The sequence below is a fragment of the Bos indicus genome, chromosome 19, assembly GCF_029378745.1.
Source record: "Bos indicus isolate NIAB-ARS_2022 breed Sahiwal x Tharparkar chromosome 19, NIAB-ARS_B.indTharparkar_mat_pri_1.0, whole genome shotgun sequence".
Taxonomy (NCBI): domain Eukaryota; kingdom Metazoa; phylum Chordata; class Mammalia; order Artiodactyla; family Bovidae; genus Bos; species Bos indicus.
Window position 1 is genome coordinate 15,298,195 of NC_091778.1, and position 20,889 is coordinate 15,319,083.

Here is a 20,889-nt window from a genome sequence, read left to right on the forward strand (position 1 = left end):
GAGGGTGCAGAGCAGTTTAGAACCATCCCCAGAGTTGGAAGTGGTGCTCGACTCCGTCTGCAAACCCCTCCCCGAGCAGGCAGTAGACCGTACCACGCTCTGTCTACACCGGCACCACACCAACCTCAGTAAACTCATCACACTGGGAAGAAGCCAGCTTTCCCAGAAGGACCCACGTGGCCCTCAGCACATGGGGGTGGTCTCCCACCAGGAAGGAAGGTGTGGGATTCTGTCCTGACAAGCCCACGCCCCAGAACAGGGGCATCCTCACCCAGGCCGGGCAGGGCCTGGCACACACAGCACACAGTAGGTACTCAGCCGATTTTGACCAACTCATCACTGCCAAGGTTTCATGTGACCAACCCTACCCTAACTCTAGGAGCGCACAGATGTCCCCAAGCAGAGGGGTCCTTGCCCAGAGGCCCCTGGACGACTCCTGCTGCAGCTGGACAGAGCCCTGGGGATGCACATGAACGGGCGACCCCTCTGCCGGCGGTGTGGACCCGGCACACCTACAAGACAGGCTGCTCCATCTCATCCGGCGGCGGCCCTGACCTGCTGAGTCAGCAGCATCCCCCCCCTGCCCCCCCGCCCCAACACCCACACTCACACAGAAGAAAAGAGCCTGGAGAAGAACGGGGAGCAGGGCTCCCTGGAGGCTGAGCAAGGATGCAGAGGAAATCTGACCATGGCTACATGCAACTCTCATGAGAACTGTTCAGCAGAAGAAGGAAGTCAGCCCTAGGACCGTCCCAAAGCATTTCCTTTTCTGAGACATCATGAGACCCCGGGGGGAGAAGCCGGAAGGTCAGGTTGCCAAGCGGTGGGGCTGGGCCCTGCTTACCTGGCAGCTTGTTTGGAGGGGAGGTGCTGGGCTGGTGGTGGGGGGAGCCATGGGAGAGCAGGGTGTTCAGGCCATGCGTCTGGCTGGAGCTGTAGGCGTCCATGGCCAGCTTCTGCCGGAACGCCTCCTCCTTCCTGCGGTTTGCGAACCAGTTGTAGACGCGGACCTCAGTGACCAGGTTGGAGCCCAGGCCGTGGGCTTTGGAGGGGGAGACGCCTCGCTGCAAACATTCTGCCCTGAGAATAGGAGAGAGGGGAGACGGTAAGTGAGGGTGGTCGGTGGGGAGGCCCCCTGGCATTTGGCCCCAGGTACACGATAGCGGGGGGCTTCCCTGGTGGCTCAGTGGTCAAAGAATCCGCCTGTCAGATAGGAGACTCAGGTTCGATCTCTGGGTCAGGAAGATCCCTGGGAGAAGGGAATGACAAGTCACTCTAGTATTACTGCCTGGGAAATCCCATGCACAGAGGAGCCTAGCGAGGTAACATACAGTCCATGGGGTCACAAAGAGTTGGACACGAGTGAGTGACTGAGCACATATGCATACTATCATGGAGCGGGGGCTGGGTGATGGCAAGGAGTGTGAAGCGTTCAAGGGTAGAGTACTGGAAGCCTGAGAAATGGCCAGCCTGGGTAGTTATCTGATGAGATGGCTGGATGGCTGGAGCAGTGTGGAACACAGGTTCTGAGCAGGCTCACTGCCCCAGAAGTCTGGGGCTTAGCCTTTGGTGTGGCTCCTGAACAAGAGAGGAAGGTGAGGGACAGGCATCTCAGGCGGAAGGTCCAGGTGAGCCTCCTGACACCGTATGTGACTATTTTTCCTGTCCTACAAAAGACCATTTCGTTTGCTGGCCTAGTCTGAGCCCCTCCATAGCACTCTGAACGGACTTCTGGTCTTCCAGGGTTTGGACACCCCACAAAGGTGCCATGGAAGCCAGATTCCTTAGTCACATAATAGGAATTCCTTCCAAAGGGCAGGCTGGGTGAGGTATAAATGAGGACACAGCAGAGACAGCTGGTCTCCAGTCATCATCGCTGAGGAAACCCCAGGGCCAGTCGTGAGAGAGATTCTTAGACACCACTGGATACTGGGGGGCTTCCCTCTCATCAGTGGGGGCCAGAGCACAGCTGAGGACTCTGTGACACATCTGGGCAGATGGTTTCATCTCCCCAGGCCCCTGCCAGACTTCCCTAGCTGCATCATCTCCCTGCCAGAGCTGGTCCAGCCCAGAGACAGAGAGAACACACAGGTCTTAGCCAAAGCAAAGAGCAGATTTTTTAAAAAGTGAAGGTTGGAATCAGAGCAGATGGGGCAAGAATGAAGCTAAAGGATATATAGAGGATTTTCTAATAGTTTTCTTTAAAATGTGACAGCCTGGGTGGGAGGGGATTTGGGGGAGAATGGATACACGTATATATGCGTGGCTGAGTCCCTTCACTGTTCACCTAAATCATCACAACGTTGTTTGTTAATCGGCTATACCCCAATACAAAATAAAAGCTTAAAAAAAATGCCATGTCATTAAAAACAAATGAACTCTACAAAAACAACTCTAATCAGTGTGGGCAGAGTGGAGGGAATTCTGACCAATTCTTGCTCTCTTGCTAAGTTTCCCTTTGAACCAACATTTGGTCTCGTCCAAAGCCAGTCTATGGCTAAGGAATAGCTTTCCCTTGGTCTGTAGGGGGATCAAACGCATGATTCTCCCTTCATTGGCATATTTTAGACCATCATTCTCCATCATTCCCTGGGATAACAGTTCATAGGGCTATGCCACAGAAAGACATCCCCTGGTTAACAATCAGTTCAGCAAAGTGAAGTGTGTTTCTTGACTGCAGGACTTCTCAGAGCCTTTAATATAGGAATGCACGTTGTGACCCCCTAAGAGAAAGTTACGCAGATGATGGTTCTTAGACTGATTTATTAATGACTTGAAATGAGGGTTCTGCGGGACACACTTTGCAAAAGCCCGATTTAGCCACATTTAGCTGGATAAGTGGGCTTCCCTGGTGGCTCAGACGGTAAGGAATCCGCCTGCAATGTGGGAGACCTGGGTTCAATCCCTGGGTTGGGAAGATCCCCTAGAGGAGGGCATGCCAACCCACTCCAGTACTCTTGCCTGGAGATTCCCCATGGACAGAGGAGCTTGGCGGGCTATGGTCCACGGGGTGGCAAAGAGTCGGACACGATTGAGCGACTCAGCACAGCACCACTAGCGTCTCAACCTTCCAGGACCGAGGGGTGGAGCTCAGGCCCCTGTGCTCGCCCGCCTGCTCTGGGGGAGCTTCCGGTGGCGTTACCTGTTACACTCCTCCACTAAGGCCTCCCTCTCTTCCTTGCTGGGGTTCTTTTGCCGGTCGTAGGCCTGGTACAAGATTTGCTGGGACGCGGGCCCCCATTTGAACCGGTTGCGACGCATCTTCTTGTTGGTGGGCTCAGAGCAGGCGTCATCGGACTGCCCAGGCCCCTGGCTCTGTTGACTGAACTCTGGAAAGAGAAACAGCAGCTGATCCTGACTGCTTTTGTCTGTCAAATTTCCAGAACTCTGGACTGTCTGGTTGAATTCTGAAAAGAGAAAGGAGTAGATTTGATAGGGTCTGTAGCCTTCACTCAGCAGGTAGACAGACAGACAGACAGATCAATGGACAAAAATACTTTTATGTCTCTCCCCTGAGCTTTGGGGGTCTGCTGTTAACTATAGGTGGGAATACAGGGGTGGGGGCAGGCTCACCCCAGGCCCCTCACTGTTGGCTCCACCAAAACCAACCCCTTTCCTTTCTTTGGAGGAGCTCAAACGTGGCTGACCATTGTTCTCAGGACAATTTATTATTACTATTATTTCATTGGCTCACTGGCTCTCAGACATGAAGCAACACTCTGAATCCTGAAGTCTTGTGTTTTGATGTCAAGGAGATGAGTTCCACCAAGTCTCAGGTCTAGAGGGAAAAATGCTAAAAGGTACAGCTTGCACTTAGACAGAATGTTCACAGGCTGAAAATAGCTCTCTCTACTCATAGATCCTAGGGATCCACATTATGTTATGCTCTTTGAAAAACCGCAAACCCCAAACCTTTTGACTACTGCTTTGAAATAAATATAACTGGACTTTTGTATTGGAAAAAGAAGCAGCAGCTCTTTAGAGCTCAATCATCTCAAAGGCAATGATGTGTGTGTGTGTTCAGGGGTCCATTTATGAGGAGAACAGCCCAAGAGGGAAAGGTCTTACACACCTGCCCACACATTTGAAAGATGGGAAGTGCAAGAGATGGCAAACTCAGGACTTTCTTAAGAATGGTGTTTTAAGAATTGGAGACAAGTAAATATAGATGGTATGGAGCCCCCTGACAGTCCAATTCCCAGGACCCAGGCATATCATGACCCTCAATATATTTTGATTGAATGAATGAAAGATGACAAATCACCCAGTGGTGATGCCCTAGCCTCTGTGGCTGCAATGAGATTTGATATTTACTCATGAAAGAGGCAGCCTCCTTGTTCTCTTCCTTACATCTGCATGAAGCAGAGTTCATCATGGTATTAACTCCATTTTGCAGATGACCAAGCAGAGAGGCCAAGCACCCTGCTGAGCAAGAACCCATAACAGATTCATTTCCTAACTCCTGGTCCCCGTGTTCTGGACCTTGATGTTTTTCTTTCTTGGTTCCTGGAGTCCTTTCTGCACGTCTCAGAAAACTCTCAAGGTCCAAAGTCAGGCCACAGCTTGAATCCTCTGCATAACACCCTAGCGTGCGGCCTTCCACCTACCTACCTCCAGCAATAGGGAACTTGCTAAGATCTAAAGATCCGTTTCCATTTTGGCCCATCAAGTAGTGGTGGGTCCCTAACAAGCCTAGACCCGCGATACAAGTAGTGCTGGCCTTTGTTTAATTAGTTGTTGATCAGCCGAGTTAACGAGCTGTGTCCTTGGTAGACAGACAGAACATGTCACTGGAACCCTTGATTGGAGCCCCATCCACTTTGGAAGATTCTCAGGCCACTTTGGGCTCTGTTTTCACTGGTTCCCAATAATTCCTTTAGATACCTAAGAGTGTCTCTGCCACATCTACTAGCAGGAAGTCACTGACTCCATGGGATAATGAGGGTCCCAGCCAAGTTCTGCAATTCCTGGTCCCTTGGCTTCTCTGCCTGTGGAATGGGCCTGGTGAGGACTTAAGGGCCCTAAAGAGTCTTTTAGAACATATGCCTCTGGTCAGGATGATGGTGACGACAATGATGGTCATCCAAATTCCCAGGGAAGTTCTACTTTTCAAAGTGCTTTTACAATTCCTGTATTATTTGGTCTTCACAGCAGCCATCTAAGTGCAGGGAGTTTGGGACAATCAGAGCGGGGAGAAGGAAGTCCCCTGCTCAGTGGATGTATGTCTCAGTGTCTCCTCTCCTCCCTGTGGTCCTGTGGAGTTGTCGTGAATAACAGCCAAAGCCACTACAGATAATCGCAAGGACCCAGGATCAATACAAGGTTCCTCATTTGATGTGAAGAGATAACCTGTCATCACAATGAACGTGTAATGAACCATTTCTACAGTGAGGTTATTATACAAAGTCCTCCAAATGTATCCCTTCAACTAACTCTCACACCTCTCTTAGAAGAATTGTTATCTCCATGAAGAAATTTGAGGTTCAGACCCATTAGAGGCATGGGCAGGAGCCAGGATGTGAACCTAGCCTGTAGACACTGAACTCACAACCCTTGATGGTGATGCCCCATATACATCACCTCTCACTAAAAACAAACCCAAAGCACACACCCAGAAAACCTTCCAACTGGCCTTGGATGCAGGTCACAGAACCTACTCCTGAAGTTCTGCCTGTGGTGGGTGTGAGACGCACTCGCAGCTGCCCACAGGGTAGGGGCCGCCTCTGGCTGTTGGCTGCCCTTTTTGAAGAACCAGACTCCCACACATTCTCCACTCACCACCAACTCTCCCCTACTTCTTTCCAGATTAATGGCAGGAGGGCAGGGGGGCGGTGCACAGAAAATGTTTGTTGCCCATAAAAATTAACTTGGAGAAGATGGCATCAGTAACTTCTTTATAGGCTCAAGAGCCAGTCTGGACAAGGAGATTCTATCTGTGAAGATAGGCTCATGAATATTACCACTTATTACTTTTAGCTTCTTATGAAAATTTGTTATCATGTGTGTTTTTTATTCTCCCGATTTTCTCTTACTACTTGTCACTTGTCCACTTGTGTCCTTCTTTTATTCACCTCTCTTCCTATTTTTTATCCGGTGCTAGTATATCTTGTATTTAACCTTCAAGAATTGGTTCAAATGACACCTCCTCCAGGAAGCCCTCCAAGATGTCTCTAGGCAATTTAGCAATTCCTCTGGCTGTCCCTTGTGTACACTTTTATAACAGCTTTTAGAAAGCTGTCATTATTTATTCAAACATCTCATCTTCCTCACTAGGTTGTAAGCCCCTGGAGAAAAGAACCTGTGTATCTCACAGGCCAGCAAGTGCTTGGCACCTCATGCTGCTGCTGCTGCTAAGTCGCTTCAGTTGTGTCTGACTCTGTGGTGCCCATATAATATTTACAGAATGAAGGGATGCTTCTTAAGCTTTCTGTCTCATGGGACTTTAAAACAATAATAACAATAATTGAAAAATCCTTTGCAGAGATGGTCATACATTTTTGCAAAATGTCATTCTCAAGCATCTTGAGAACCTTTCTGGGACTTCTATCTTTTAGAAGTTTTTGGTTGATCTTTCCTGCCTCCATCTTTCTGAGGGAAATCCCACAGAACACAGAGAGGCAACTCAAATGGGAGATGATGCCTGAGGCTTGGATTGGAGTGAAAGCGCATCCCAAGGGTTCTCTGGCCTTTGGGAGACTATGGCTCCTGAAGATTTTTCTTGGGCTTTACAGGAATTACAGAGAGTTGCTTCATGTCAGACACACAAATTCTTAAAGACATAGTCACCATGGATGGTGGATCATCACAGAGTTTAAAAGGGGTCTCTTCCTCTCACTGTGCTTCTTATAACCTACTTATCTAACCACCAGGGAAGCTCCAACTTATCTAATGCTCCCAGCAAAAGAGCAAATCACTGCAATATAAGGTGAACCCCTAACCCTTTCCTTGCATTTTGAAGGCCTTTCCAGCCCATGGACATTGAGACAATAAATACTGAAACCATCACTTCAGGGCAGTGTGTGACAGAAAACAAGAGTGATTTTTAAAAGTAGTCCTCTAGTAAGAGGGGAAAAACTCAGCCCAGAAAGTGGTGGAAACTCATATCTGAACAAAGACAGAGAAGCCCACAGCCCAGAGGAGAGTATGTGGGAAGAGCGAAAACTTACATAAAATTTTCCTAGAAAAAGGGCTGGATTGAAATAATCAAAATATAATGTAAAAGTACACTTTTCCTAAAATAAAAACACTAGGTCACTGATACTCTTATCATTCAAATGCAGTTCAAACTTCCCTAGCCTTCCAAACAAAAATCTCTCAGGGTTATTGCGTGGAAGAAACCTTGGGACAGAAAGGAAATTTGGGAAAGACAATGGGAAGGATAAGAATTCATCACTCAGAGTTGCAGATGCAGATGCTTTTACTGAGTCCTGCCTTAGCCAGAAGCAGATTCTTCCTCTGACAGGCTCACCAGCTGGGGTCTCAAAGCTCTACTGATTTTGGTAAATGTGAGTAAGCATCTTAAGTTGCTTCAGAACTCAGTTGTACCCACCCCCCACCCCATCCTCCCAAACAACAGGGTCAAGTTCCTAACATATCTATAGGTACGAATGCCTTCTATTTTTTATACTCTTCAAGAGAGAAGGAAAATAATAATAACAGTGATTGATATTATTGATTGCTACTAAATGTCTTCCTTGGAAAGTCTGATCCATAGTCATGGATCAAGGCGAGAAGATGCTTGGCTTACTTTGGGTTCAATATTCTGCCGTTACCTACTTGGTTTCAAAGAGAAAGATGTTGCAAGCAGGGACCAAAACATTCAAGGTGTGCTACACACACCGATGGGCTTGTCAAATCGACTGGCTAGGGACTAGGGCATCTCGGGAGAAGAAAATGACATAAGCCAACTCATTGCAGGGCATCAAATCCACCTGACAGCTTCCTTATAGTTGCCAAGTGCCACGCAGACCTTGTTGATGAGAAGGAAACTGAGGCATCGCACAGGGGTCAGAGTTAGGGCAAAGGTCAGTCTTGACTGAGGCAGAGGCCGGTTGAAAGCACTTACGTCGGAGGATCTCCCGCTGCTTTCGGACGTACCAGGTGTACAGGGCGGCGCGCTTCTGGGTCTTCATGGGGGTGCCTTTGTTGAGATGTTGGGAGAGGTGTGATTGGTTCAGGCCGGTGACATCCACTACTTCCCTTTGAGGGATGTTGTGCTGTTGCATGTAGCCTTTGATCATTTTGGCAGCCCTCCACGGGTCCTCGCTAGACAGATTAAGCAGAGGGTTAGGATGCTGGTGGAAGAGGTCGGGGACAAATATCCTCTTTCTAGAGGTTTTCCTTAAACTCTGTGCAAAACTCTGACCTTCCCCTATTTCTCCTCCTGCCCAAGTAACATCCTGAGGAGAGAGGCGAGGCCGAAATAGAGCCTGGACAAAAGAGGGGATGAAAGCTCCTATATAGTGCACTCCATCCCTTTCAACTGAGATCGGGAGAATAAAGAGGAAGATGATTTCCTTGCTTCAGTAATAGGAAAGCAAGGCCAGCACTCTCTCTCTCTGGAAGCAGAAAGAAAAGTTCCTGGGTGTTTCTTTTTGTTTTTGTTTTACGTTTTTGTTTGTTTGTTTGTTTTGCTTTCCTGCACTTTCCTGGAATGTGAGAGATTTTAAAGGAAGAGCAGAGGTGTCATTCGCTTGTGACTAGGCTGGTTGATCCCCACGATAGGAGGTAGCATCTCTAGATTCACCTGGACTTCTTCCACATCACCTCCCTTTGGGATGGGCGTGTCCACTTGTTGCGTAAAAAATGGCAGTAAAACATAAGTGACCACCTCCGGAGAAGCAAGGAGGACGTCTTAGCCAAATGTTAAACAGTTTTCAGAGTTTCAGAAAACTTTTAAGAAATGATGTTCCTCTCCTGGGGGGCTGAGGAATCACTGCACTGACGTGAGGCAAATAAAATTAAAACAAAAAATTCTTCACAGCCCCGCCTCCCAAATAAGACCACACAGACAGAAGGATAATTTCAATTTCTGAATAAGATGTGAATGATTCCAAATGCCACTCTCTTTCTATATTCTTACATGTCTCCTTGGATAGGGTAAGAGTGTCGGGAAGTTAATCTTTCTCATAAATTTCAAGCTTGGGGTAAGAAAAACTTTTCATTTAAGTTCATTTCATTCATAAACACAGGTAATGGAAAAAAACTTCTTTAGAACACTGTATTAGTGCCTCTTAATTTATTCCAAACGTTTTCAACTTTGCCAATATCTTTTCTTGCTTATTGAAAAGTGAGCAATCTAATTGAAAACAAAAATTAAGAGAAGAGTGCACAATATAGAACAAAGATATTCATGAAACAATAGATCCATATATATTATTTGTTTAAGGCAGCTACATCATTAACTTAAAAAACCCCAGCATCCCCTTACGGTTGATGTATATAATAGCCTGATAAAACATGAAAAAAATGAAGGGAATAATTAGGTTCAGAGGTAACAATAAGCAAAATTTCAGAGGGCAAAACAGAGGGCAAAAAACCAGATATAGGTGAAGATGAAATAAGTGATTTATTTCTAGATGATGTCTATGTCAACATGACAATCACCTTTGTGTCATGAATTTTTTTAACCTAGTAATTAAACAGATTTTTGTAAGCATTTGAAAAATTGGGATTATTTTAGCAAGTCTTGGATATTAAATTTATGAGAACACAAGTTTTGATAGAGATGTTTTTGATAAATGCAAACTCAAAATTACATATAGCTTAATATCTCAAGTATTTATAAAGGTACTTCCAAGTAATACAACAATATTTAAGTAAAAACAGGAACAAAAAATGAGGAACTGCGTCCATTTCAAATATGGATAATTCACCTTGAGTAAGAGGAAAGTAATATAACATTTTGAACATGCCCGTGTAAACATTAGCACTCATTTTAAAAGTTTATTTCTGCTAAATACTTGCACAGTATTTTTAGGGTAAAAAAACACCTTCAACAGATATCAACAACAGCTTCCAAAGTTAGACAAAGTATTTGGGTTTTTAAAGGTAATGCTGCTTCGACAGATTCTTTAACATTTTTGGTTTTGTTTAAATTTTTTACTAGTATTTATTTTGTGTGTTTAAGAAACCTAACTGAAATAGTGTAATATTCCGAGAGCAAATAATTCCGTGGAAAAAGTGAATTAGCTTAACGACTGAAAAGGTTTAAAACAAAAAACAAAAGGCCAGGGAAACCATATAAATGATAGCAAATCTTTCAGCCCGCATTAAAGCCTGGGGATAAGATGGCGTAGTTACACCTTTATAGCTCTGACCACAGAATTCTCATGGATTCACCGGGAAGGGCCCCAAGAGTCGGTTACGTTTTGAAATTTAAAAATACAGCCAGTGATCTGGGGTTCGCAAGCCGGGTAAACACACAGATCGGGAGAAGGGCGCCCGGCATTGTCCTCAGGGCGCAGGTGTCAAGCGCCCGACCTCGGCGCCCGCCTCGTCGGCCCAGCACGCTCCTTTCCAAACAATGCCACGAACCGAGAGGCCCTGGACCCCGGCTCCGATCGCCGCGATTTCTTCGTTAAGAAGCCTCCCCCGGGGCTTCTTGGGGAGCAACCAACTTTCCAACTTTTCACCGCGCGCGCCAGCCTAGAGCCGGGGCCGGAACCGGCAGCGCGCAGCCCCGACCCGCTTTCCCCGTCTCTCTCTTTTTGGAGATGGAAAGAGCGGCCAGCCGCTCCCCAAAGTGACTTGTCCTGTTCTTTTCTTTCCGCCTTAGCGGAGCAGTGTGGACCAAAAGGGGAGTGCGCGCCTCTGGCGTGTAGCAGCCAACTGCGCAGTGACCTGGGGACCGCTAGCGATTTCTTGAAAAATTACTTTAATCAAGTCTGACCACTCCTGAAGGTGGGGGAGGGAAGTTAGCAGCCGCTGGGGAAAGGAGGAGAAACCTTAGGGCCCGGCCTGTGTGTTCCCCACCCCCGCCCCCCGTGGGGGTCTTGGGCCCTCTAGCCTGGCTCTCCGCCCCCTGGAGCCCGGAGCTCTGCGCAGCGAAGAGCGCTGAGGTCCGGAGCCCAGGGCCGGGCCTGGCTCTGTGCCCTCCCGGCCTGCGGTGTCGGCGACCTCCGGGGCAGCCCGGGTCAGGCGCGGGGCGGCGCGGGGGCTCTCCTGGGAGGGCAGGGCAGCCCGGTGTGTGTGTGCTGGGAGCTGCGAACAGCCTCGCGAGTCCGCTTTCTCCTTTCCTTCCCTCTCGAAGCCGCGTTTACAACTTCACCAATGAATAACCCGCCTCTCCGTTCAACCTAATCACGACTTTTTGTGTATCTTTCTGTTGATGATTTATAGAAATAAATTAATAACACCCTAACTCCACGTGCTTCAGTTTATATTACATCTCTGCCACGTCTAACCCGGCGCGGGGCTGGGTGCCGAGGGACGCCCCAGGTTCTTCTTCCAAAACCCCGCTGGAAGGCGGGTGCCTGCAGCCAGGCGGATGGGCCTAGGCCCCGCGGGCCCCGGTGCCCGGCGGCCGGACATCGGCGGTTCCTCCCGGCCCGGGGTCAATCTCCGGCCCGCCCCGGCGCCCCAGCCGCTCTTCTGACCCCTCTCACCTTCCTGCACCCCTAGCCCGGGCGGGGGAGAAACCGCCGCCAAGGGGGCAACCCGCCAGGCAAGAAAGAACCTCAAACCCTACGAACTAACTGTAGCAACAGACTTTCGGGAAGTTAGAAAAAAAAAAAAAATCTAGAAATTCCCCTGATTGTTTTGCTAGAGAGTAAGCCGCCGGGTCCCCAGGTAGCAAATTCAAATGCAAGGTCATAACGCATCCCAAACGGCCACTGCGGGCGGGTGACCCGGGTTGCCCCGGTCCTGGGCGCGACTCCGGTCCTGGCCTTGCCTGGGGACTGCGGCGCTGAGGATCCGAGGCCAAACGAGGGTCTCGGTCCCAGAGTAGCCTGGCTGGGAGCGACATGCGGTCTAAGAGAACCGCTCTGCTCCTTGGATAATTAGTAACAAGCTGTCAAAGCCCTAGGCCGCTCAGAAAGGCTTAGCAAACCACCCGGGGCCGGGAGACAGACGGCCGGGCAACCGGCCTGCCTGGATTCCTCGGGGACGCCGGGGTGTCAGCGGCGAGATCCGGGAACGCCCTCCTTTCTCCCACCAAATCCACCGCAAACCCAAGGCTTGAACGCACTGATCCCTCGCTTGCTAGAGACGCGGTTTCATTGCCCCTTGCGAGTCCACTCCAACCCGACAACGTGCAAGCATTTCCTTTCGCAGATCTAAACGGGCTTTGGGGATTCCAGATAACCTCGGGGACTTGCGCGGGCGCTGCAGACGAGAGCGCCCATCGGAGAAGGCACCCCCCAGATCCCTGCCCCGGAGCCGCCGGTCCCTCTGTGGAGAGCCGCAGGACGCGGCTCCCCAGGCCGGTTCCGCAGATGCGGCTCCCCGGGAGAACTGCTTGTGGCCTGGGGTTGCTGCGGGCCTGGAGCCTCCGCACCGGCGAATTGCCGAGGTTTCACTGCGCCCATTCGCACCTTCGGCCGCGTGGGCAACGGCTCTGCAAGCTCGGTTCTCCCAGGCCGAACCCCAACACAGCCGGGAGGGCCCCGCCGGTCCCGGGCGCTGGGCTGGGCAGGAATTCACGAAGTTTCGGGGCTCGGGCCGTCCGATTGAGGGGCTGGGAGGGGTCCAGGTGTTGGAAGAGAAGCGGAGCGCCCCCCCGGGGACTTCTCTGGTGGAAACCAGGCTTGGCAACAGCAGTCGGGGGCCGTGTGGCTCAGCCACGGGGCCCAGGGCTCCGGGTGTTCAGGCGCACCCCTCCGCACCTCGGCCCGCGCCTACCTGAGCATCCGGTCCACCTCCGCCCGCTGCTCCGCCGCCTCTTCGGTGTTGAGCGCTTGCAGCTCCTTGAGGATGGGAGGGGTGTCATAGTCGTCCCCGTCTTCGGAGCCCTCGTCTCCGGACAGGCGGCCCTTGGCGTGGCCGTTCGTCAGAGTGTGGAAGACCGGCTTGGTGTCCGGCTCGGCCCCGCTCCCAGGGGACAGGGGCAGCGTCTCCAGCTTTACCCCGAAACTCGGGGACGGCAGCAACTCCTCCAAGGCCTGGATCAACACCTCCTTGGTGACCCCGGAGCTCAGCAGGGCGCTCAGGAGTTCTTGCTGGAGCGACGTGAGCTTGGACACCATTTTCCAAGGACAGAGAAAGAAGGGGGTGAGGGGGCGGGCGGGTGGGTGCGAGAGAGGAGGGTGGAGGGGAGTTTCACAAGCGAACCCCAAGTCCAGGAACCCCCCCCACCCTTCAGCCTCCAGACACCTGTTACTCCCCGGGGTCCCGGAGTCTCCTCCGAGAGGAGTCAGAAAACTTCTAACTTGCCATGATCGCCACCATTAGGCCATATAAGATATGCAAATTAGCGGGGAGGGCCCGGCTTTCGGCAAGATGCAAATGGTCGGCGGCGTGGGGTGGGGGTGGGGGGCGCGGGGGGAGGGGAACCGAGAGAGTGAGAGTGTGAGAGGCAGACCCGAGAGCCCGAGACCCGAGCCGGGAGCCGGGATGCTAGGGTCCAGGGTATTCACGCCGGGGTTCTGAAGATATTCGTGTACCGCTTCCGTCTATCAGCCAAACTTCAGCTGACCTTTGGACTCGTTAAACGAGTAGCTTGCAGCCTGATGTGCAAGGCGCCGGGACTTTTCCACCCGCTGTGGGTCCGGCTTTAAGTCCGGAGAGAAGGAGAAACTGCGCTCGGGGGCTCAGGTGAGGGCTGGAGGAAGCTGGGGTGCTCTTGGGAGAAGCAGACGGAGGAGGGGTACTCTCGCACGCGTCCCGACCAACCTGCAAGCGGTGGGCCCGGAGAGCCGGGCCGGCGGAGGAAGAAACTGACCGCAGGGGAGTGGACGCGGAGACCTGGGGAAAGAGGGGCGTGTTGGGCGGGGGTGAGTGTGGAATGCAGGGTGGGTGGCGGGCACTGAGTTCTACCTGGGTTACCGCTCTGCCGACCCCAGGCCTTCGGGCGCCGGGGCTGGCGGCTTGGATTTACAGAACTGTCGGTCCCAGAGCGTAGGCCAGCGGGAAGGAGGCCGGGAGAACCCTTGGGACGAGGAGGCGCCGACTAACTGGGTGCAGCGGGGCCGCACCGGCACCCAGCCCGGCCAAGCCGCGGGGAGCTGGGCGTCCGGGCCCCCGGGCTTCAAAACCCAGAATATCAAAGCGCGCGTTCGGGGCAAAACTGGGATTGAGGGGCCTCCTTTCTGCCAGTGAAAGTTGGCTGGGCAGTTGAAGCCGCACGTCTTCTGGGCGCACTGATTTCTGGTTTATTCGCAGCTCCAGGACACAGCGGTTCCCAGGGCCAGAGACTGATCTCTGTGGACGCGAGGTCAAGGCGGCGGTGGCTGGCGACTCCCACGCCAAGTTGGGAAGGGGCCGACCAAGCCAGCGAGGGACAGAAGTGATTGTTCACGCCGGCCCGGCCCAGGAAGGAAGGCGGGAACCTCTCAGCGCTATCGGAGTTCACGGAGGCGCTCAGAGGCGAGGAAGAAGGCAGGAGGTGCGCCCCGACTCCAGGCTGCCCTGGACCTGCAGAAGATCCAGGGTAGCGGGGGCTTTTTAGGACCCATGGCTCACAGTCCCGTAGTTCCTGGGGCAGAGGACACCTCCTTCCCCTCTCTAAGCCTCAGGTTCATCACCTAAGAAATACTGAAACCTAAAGCCCAGAGGATGCGGCATTGTGTACACTGAGTGAGCCCACCTGTGAAACCCTGTATTCCAGGAACAGTGTTCACACTTTTCTGAGAAGGCAGGCAGTCGGTTCCTAGTAGTAAAATCTAGCCCTAGGGAGGTTCAGGATTCTCAGAACCAGGCAAATTCAGCGCTGGGCGTGGGGGGGACTGGGAGCTTAGGGACAAACATTCAGAATGAGCAGGGCATTTGCAAAGGAGCTTCTAAGCAAAGTCTCCCCACTTTCCCACCTTTTAAAGACAGTTAGGAGGAAGAGGGGAATTTCAGCAGGAGTAGGAGTGGGAATGCGGAGGGTCATCAGATCTGTCTGCTTGGTTCAGGTACCAGGGCTGAAGCCCAGATGTTGTTGATCCAAGTCAGGCTGCTAAGGAGCCTGTCGTTGTTATTTAGTCCCTAAGTCATGCCCTACTCTTTTGCGATCCCATGGACAGTGGCCCTGCCAGGCTCCTCTGTCCATGGGATTTCCCAGGCAAGAATACTGGAGTGGGTAGCCATTTCCTTCTCCAGGGGATTTTTTCCCGACTCAGGGATGGAACCCATGTCTGCTGCATTGGCAGGAGGATTCTTTACCACTGAGCCACCAGGGAAGCCCCGCTAAGGACCTAGGTTGACTTTTTAAATTACAGGGTTTGCTCTGTACTCCTGGACCACCCACGAGAAAGGGGTGGTTGTGTGCACGGAGCTCTGGTGACCTTTACAGCATCTCAGTGTCTTTCCCCGAGAAAGGGGTAAGAAGTTCATAGAAACGAGGGCTCTTCATTTCACCTTATTGTCTTGGAGTTTGTTGTGACATATGGCACCTCCTTGCCCCTCACAGTTCAGCCCAATGGGAGAACATTTTTTGCCTCCCCAGCTTCCCTCAGCAGGGATAATGAAGTGTTCAGAGTAAATGTCCCTGGAGAACAATCGCTTTTTCTCTGTCCCTCACTTGCTATCATGATAGAAGCAGTCAAGTGTAATGAAGATCAGTTTCTGTGTTTAGCTGGGAAAACCCATTAAAAAACCAGCCATCACTTCCCTTTTAACAACAAAGCTTTGATTTGTAGTTCCGACTGCTGTGTGCCCAGTCTGACTCTCAAGCTTCCTTATCTCTCAAAATTCAGGTGTCAGCAAACCCATTCTTCCCCCCTACCCCAGCCAATGGAAACACACAGAACGTTGCCCAGAGCACAGGGAAATTTCCTATGCATGTCCAGGTAATCTGGCTAGTCAAAGTCAGCAGCTTCCTGTAACTCTCTTGCTCAGGTATCGGTATATACTACCTGATGCAATATGGGTGCTCACCAAGTAACTGCAGCTATAGATCTGTGGGCAGACCCATTATCTATCTCTTCATATGGAAATTTAGAAAGAAAAAGTGGAAGGATCCCAGCAGGGGGTCCTTAGGGATGTGGGTCACAAACACTCACCAAATGAATTATCTCAAAAAGCACTTTGGTTAGGCTTCCTCCGAACAGAGGAAGCCAGAACATAAGTGAAATACTCTTGTTTATGCTTCACAAAGGATAAAGTAATGATGGACTGAGACAGTAGCCCCATTTTAAAGAACTGGGAAAAGACGATGTAGGACGTTTTAAAGAGGTGGCTTGGAGCTCCTGTAATAAGTTAAAGAAGGGTTGAGATTGGGGCTCAGGATTTTTGAGTAGGGCTTTAGGATGAAAGAGAAAGGGCTCCAGTTTTACTGTGTTGGGAGACGGGAAGTTGAAAGAGGGCATTCTGCTGTGATTCCACAGCAGAGAATAGAGAACAGATGTTGGCATCAAACAGACCTAAATGTGGGTTCTGCAATCTACTTAACCAGCTGTGCAACTTGGATAAGCTTGCGTTGCATAAGCGTCTGAGCCTCAGTTTCCTTAGGTGGAAAATGATCCTAATACTCTACTGGGTTTTTGTGACGGTGAAAAAATAATGAGTTGGTAACTGCAGGTTCAAGTGTCTGACATGTTTAGAAAGAGACAGCCCATCATGAAAACATGCAAAGAAGTAAGGCAGCTGGTCTTCTGGGGCTCTTTTATTCCCGGCTTTTGTTTTTCTTTTTTGAGTTACTGAATTTAAGGAGAACAGATTAGGTTCTTCTACTCAAACAATGAATCCACTCGTTCACATCCCAAGATTTTTCTATGGGGAAATGTAGTCCCTGATCCAAGATAATTTAAAATCCAGTTGGCTCACTAGTCTATGAAAGTTTTCTGGGCACCGTCTTGGAAGTTTCACAGAAGGGCACTTGTGGTTCCCATGGCCTCGGTCTCCCCCGTAACTTCACAGCCCAGGTGACCCTGCTTTCTGAGCTTGTGCACAGTCTTCTTCCTACTTTCCATGGTTCCCCTGATTTGCTTACATCTGGGGGAACCCAGTCCTCTCTGTTCTCTGATGCTCCCCTCTCCACATTGATTCGGGAGAGTCTCTAGAAAGCCTCACAATGAAAGCATCTCTAGAGTTAAGCATGAATACCACCCTATCCTAGTCTGAAAGTGGTTGGAAGCCTTATTGTTAAGAGAGCAGCGTTGCAGCCTAGAGAGCATTCTAGACTGTGTCATTAGAGCTGAGTTCCCATCTCTGGATACAAAACTCTTTTCCGGGTAACTCTTCACCTCCCCCAAAAGGCTTGGCTGGGCACCTTCTCTGATTCTGCTTTTGAAAGATGGCCATTTAAGTTCCCTGTTTTTTCCATGATTTGAAATTCCAGAATGACCACGTTGTCCATTTCCAGACTTTTGGGCAGATGATACATGAGCTCAGGCTGGAATTCTGAGTAGTACTAGAAATGGGACACCATGGAAAGTAAACTCCAAGAAGATGGAGACCGTCTCATGACTTACTCTTCAATGTCCGGAGAGGTGTCTGATCCATAAAACATGCTCAATAAAACCTTGTTGAATAAATGAGCAAGTAATCATTCCTCCACAATACCACTAAGAGTGATTTTTGTGTCCTTATTTATACTTGATTTTTCTAGTTGTCAGCAAGGAAGTAGTAGTCTAAATACCTTTCCCAGACCCAAATGGGTATATCATGTGTGACTCCACTTATATAAAGTTAAAAAGCAGGAAAAACTAATCCATGGTGATAGAGGTTAAATTTGAGGCTACTTGGGACTTCTCTGGTGGTCCAGTGGTTAAATCTTCGCCTTCCAACACAGAGGGTGCAGATTTGATCCTGGTTGGAGAGCTAAGATCCCACATGCCTCAGTGGTCAAAAAAACCTAAACATAAAACAGAAGCAACACTGTAACAAATTCAATGAAGGCTTTTACAATGGTCCTCTTAAAAAAATTGAGGTTACTTTGGGGGATGTATTCACAGGGATGGGTAATGAGGGAGCTTTCTGGGATGCTGGGAAAGTTCTCTATCTTGATCAGGATGGTGGATACATCATCAGGCTACTCACTTAGGATTTGTGGATGTTGCTATACATTAAAACTCTGTTCATGTTAGCTGCTCAGTCGTGTCTGACTCTTTGCAACCCCATGGATTGTAGCCCACCAGGCTCCTCCATCCACGGGATTTTTCCAGGCAAGAATACTGGAGTGGGTTGCCATTACCTTCTCCAGGTGATCTTCCTGACCCAGGGATTGAACTCTGGTCTCCTGCATTTCAAGCAGACTCTTCACTGTCTGAGGTACTGGGGAAGACCAAATGATAACTTAGTGAAAAGTATATAATTCCAAAGCGTAAAATGTAAACAGTGGCAGCCACCTCCTTACTGCCCTCTTGTTTACAGTTTCTGCATGGCCCTATACATTCCTTCCCACTTGTCATGTATGGTTTATTACCACTGAAACTTACAGGCGAGCATGTTTCAGGAGTGGGCAAACTTTTTCCATAAAAGGCTGGATCGTAATACACTGGTAAAGAATCTGCTTGCAGTGCAGGAGATGCAAGAAACTCGGGTTCGATCCCTGGGTTGGGAAGATCCCCTGGAGTAGGAAATGGCAACCCACTCCAGTATTCCTTCTTGGAAAATTCCATGGACAGAGGAGCTGGGTGGACTACCTACCATCCATGGAGTCACAAAGGGTCAGACATGACGGAGCACATCAGTGTGTTAGTAAGTATTTTAGGCTTTTGAGGCTTATAGTCTCGTCACAACTGCTCAATTCTGCTGTCATAGACAATACACAAATGAATTGTGTGGCTCTGTACCAATAAAGCTACTTACAAAAGCAATTGGATGGACTTCACTCGTGATCCAGTGGTTAAAAATCCACCTGGCAATGCAGAACACAGCAAAACCAAACCAAAAAACAATTGGCTGACTGGATTTAGCCTGTGGGCTACAGTTTTGCCGAACCTTGGATAAAACTATGTATCCGAAAGAGACCTGAGAGGCATCTCACTTCACTTCTTCGTCTTTGGGATGAAGAAACAGATTCAGGGAGGAGAAATGACTTTCCCAAGAGATATTAGCGCAGATCACCTGGGAGATCCTGGATTTGGAGTCGAATAGAGCAGCTGTTTGTGGGTGTGGCTTTGGGAAAGTTACTTAATTTGAGTCTTCATATTAGCACCATATGTCAATGGTGATAATAGTGGAATTTCTATCTCCTAGGGTTATTGGAAGGATTAAACTAGATAACACAGGAAAACACCTTGTAGAGTGCTTGGACTTGGTTTCGAATGAAGTGCTTTCTCAATCATAGCACACAGCTCAAGGGCTCCTTCCTGTGTCCCTTCCTTCCCTCCTCCTAAACCACAACTTCTAGGGTAAGTTCATTGACAAACACAACCAGGTGTCTAATACCTGTGAAGTCCTCCGGGGACAGCTGCAAGCTTGGGACAAATGGCTCCCGGAGGATGTCAGATCCTACCACCCCAGCCCTCAGCTTCCTTTCTAGAAATCCCTTCCAGCTCTGTGCTTTTATTTCCCCCAAACAAGCTGCTATCAGATGATCTTTGCCAGGAAAACTCCTAAGGGTAGAGGAGAGTTCTCTCATTTGATTCAACAACCCACCTCCTTCTTGCCGGGTCATTTTTAGAAATAGGGTGTTCCCAGGAGCTTGTAAAAGATTAAATTAAAAACGAGCGACCTAGTATGATATTAAACTAATAAATACTACACCTGGCATAGACAGCCTTCACTCCAGAGCAGTAAGCTAGCCCTTCTACTACACCCATGAAAAGTGAGGTTGGCAGGGGGCCCAGCACACAGCAGGGGCTGTATAAGTGTTTATTGAATCAACAATATGGGCCAGGCTAGTGTTCAGAAAAGAAAGAAAGGCGATACCCTTTACTAAGATTTCCTACAATCTGTTTTCAGATTAATAGTCAAAGAATTGTTAGTGAGGGATCCTCATGGTACTCTCCTCTGTATTCTTCCTGCAAACCTGTGAGCTAGGCAGCATCAGTCCTGCTTTAATAATGAAGAAATAGAGGCTCTAAAAGGGTAAATACTGGCCCAAGGACCCACAAACCGTTAAGGAGTGGAACCTTTGCCTTGAATTGAGGACTCCATGGTGCTCCATTAAGTACCTTCCTTCTGGGGCCTTGGCATCTTCCAAACCCAAATGAGACGGGAGAGAAAGGGCATAGCGAAGCACCCTAAACAGTTTCAGGGCAGAGAAATCTTGTGATGTTTTAGAGAGAGAGAGGTCAAAGTCTTTCCTGTCTAAGGCGATTCCAGCCACATAAAGAACTCTTAACATTTGTACAGTGTTTTATGGTGTGCAAAGAGCTTCCTCCTTTCATCTGATCCTCAAAACAGTCTTGCAAAGAAGGCAAGGCAGGCATTAGTATTCACGTTTCACAGACGAGGAAACCGATGCTCAGAGAGGAAAAAAGACCCACCGAAGATTCCAGTACCACCCTCTATTGACCCTAGTCTTCTGAAGCTGGACTCTACAGTCCTCTCCACAATATTGTGTTTGTACAATGATGAGATTAGCACAAGGCACAGCCCAGAACAGATACAAGATATAAGGATAAGGTAAAAAGAGTTACCCCCCATTCTAGTCCTGAGGTCAGGCTCAAATGATGGAAAAGCTGGAACGGTGTCACCTCTTCTTCCATGGTGGACACGCCCCTACTCTGCCGGGTGGTGTCTGCTCAGGAGGTAGGTGACATGATCTGAGGCATGAGTGGCCACTGGGCCTCAGCTAAGGGATGAGCAAGGTCTTCTTTAATGCTAGGTGACTAGACACAGACCCTGCTCCCAGGC

At 49.6% G+C, this 20,889-nt stretch overlaps 1 protein-coding gene and 1 long non-coding RNA gene across 5 annotated transcripts in view; one reads left to right on the plus strand and one right to left on the minus strand.

The window, feature by feature from the left end:
• The window catches only part of HNF1B (HNF1 homeobox B), a 61,490-nt gene extending 48,288 nt beyond the window's left edge, over positions 1 to 13,202 (minus strand). For 2 of the 4 annotated variants that reach the window (XM_019982383.2, XM_019982382.2), the window contains exons 1-4: positions 12,844 to 13,202; positions 8,066 to 8,265; positions 3,143 to 3,329; positions 845 to 1,080 (exon numbers count right to left, since the gene is read on the minus strand). In XM_019982383.2, coding sequence (XP_019837942.1) covers positions 845 to 1,080; positions 3,143 to 3,329; positions 8,066 to 8,265; positions 12,844 to 13,187 — 967 coding nt within the window. In that variant the 5' untranslated portion in view covers positions 13,188 to 13,202. Of the gene's footprint in view, positions 1 to 844; positions 1,081 to 3,142; positions 3,408 to 8,065; positions 8,266 to 12,843 lie in introns of all 4 variants that reach the window. The other 2 variants (XM_019982381.2, XM_019982380.2) reach the window with 1 other exon arrangement.
• Positions 13,203 to 13,486: 284 nt separating this feature from the next.
• LOC109574382 (uncharacterized) lies at positions 13,487 to 17,645 on the plus strand. Its single transcript, XR_002183083.2, has 2 exons — positions 13,487 to 13,755; positions 14,323 to 17,645. It is a non-coding gene; the product is annotated as an uncharacterized lncRNA (long non-coding RNA).
• The last annotated feature ends 3,244 nt before the right edge of the window (positions 17,646 to 20,889 follow it).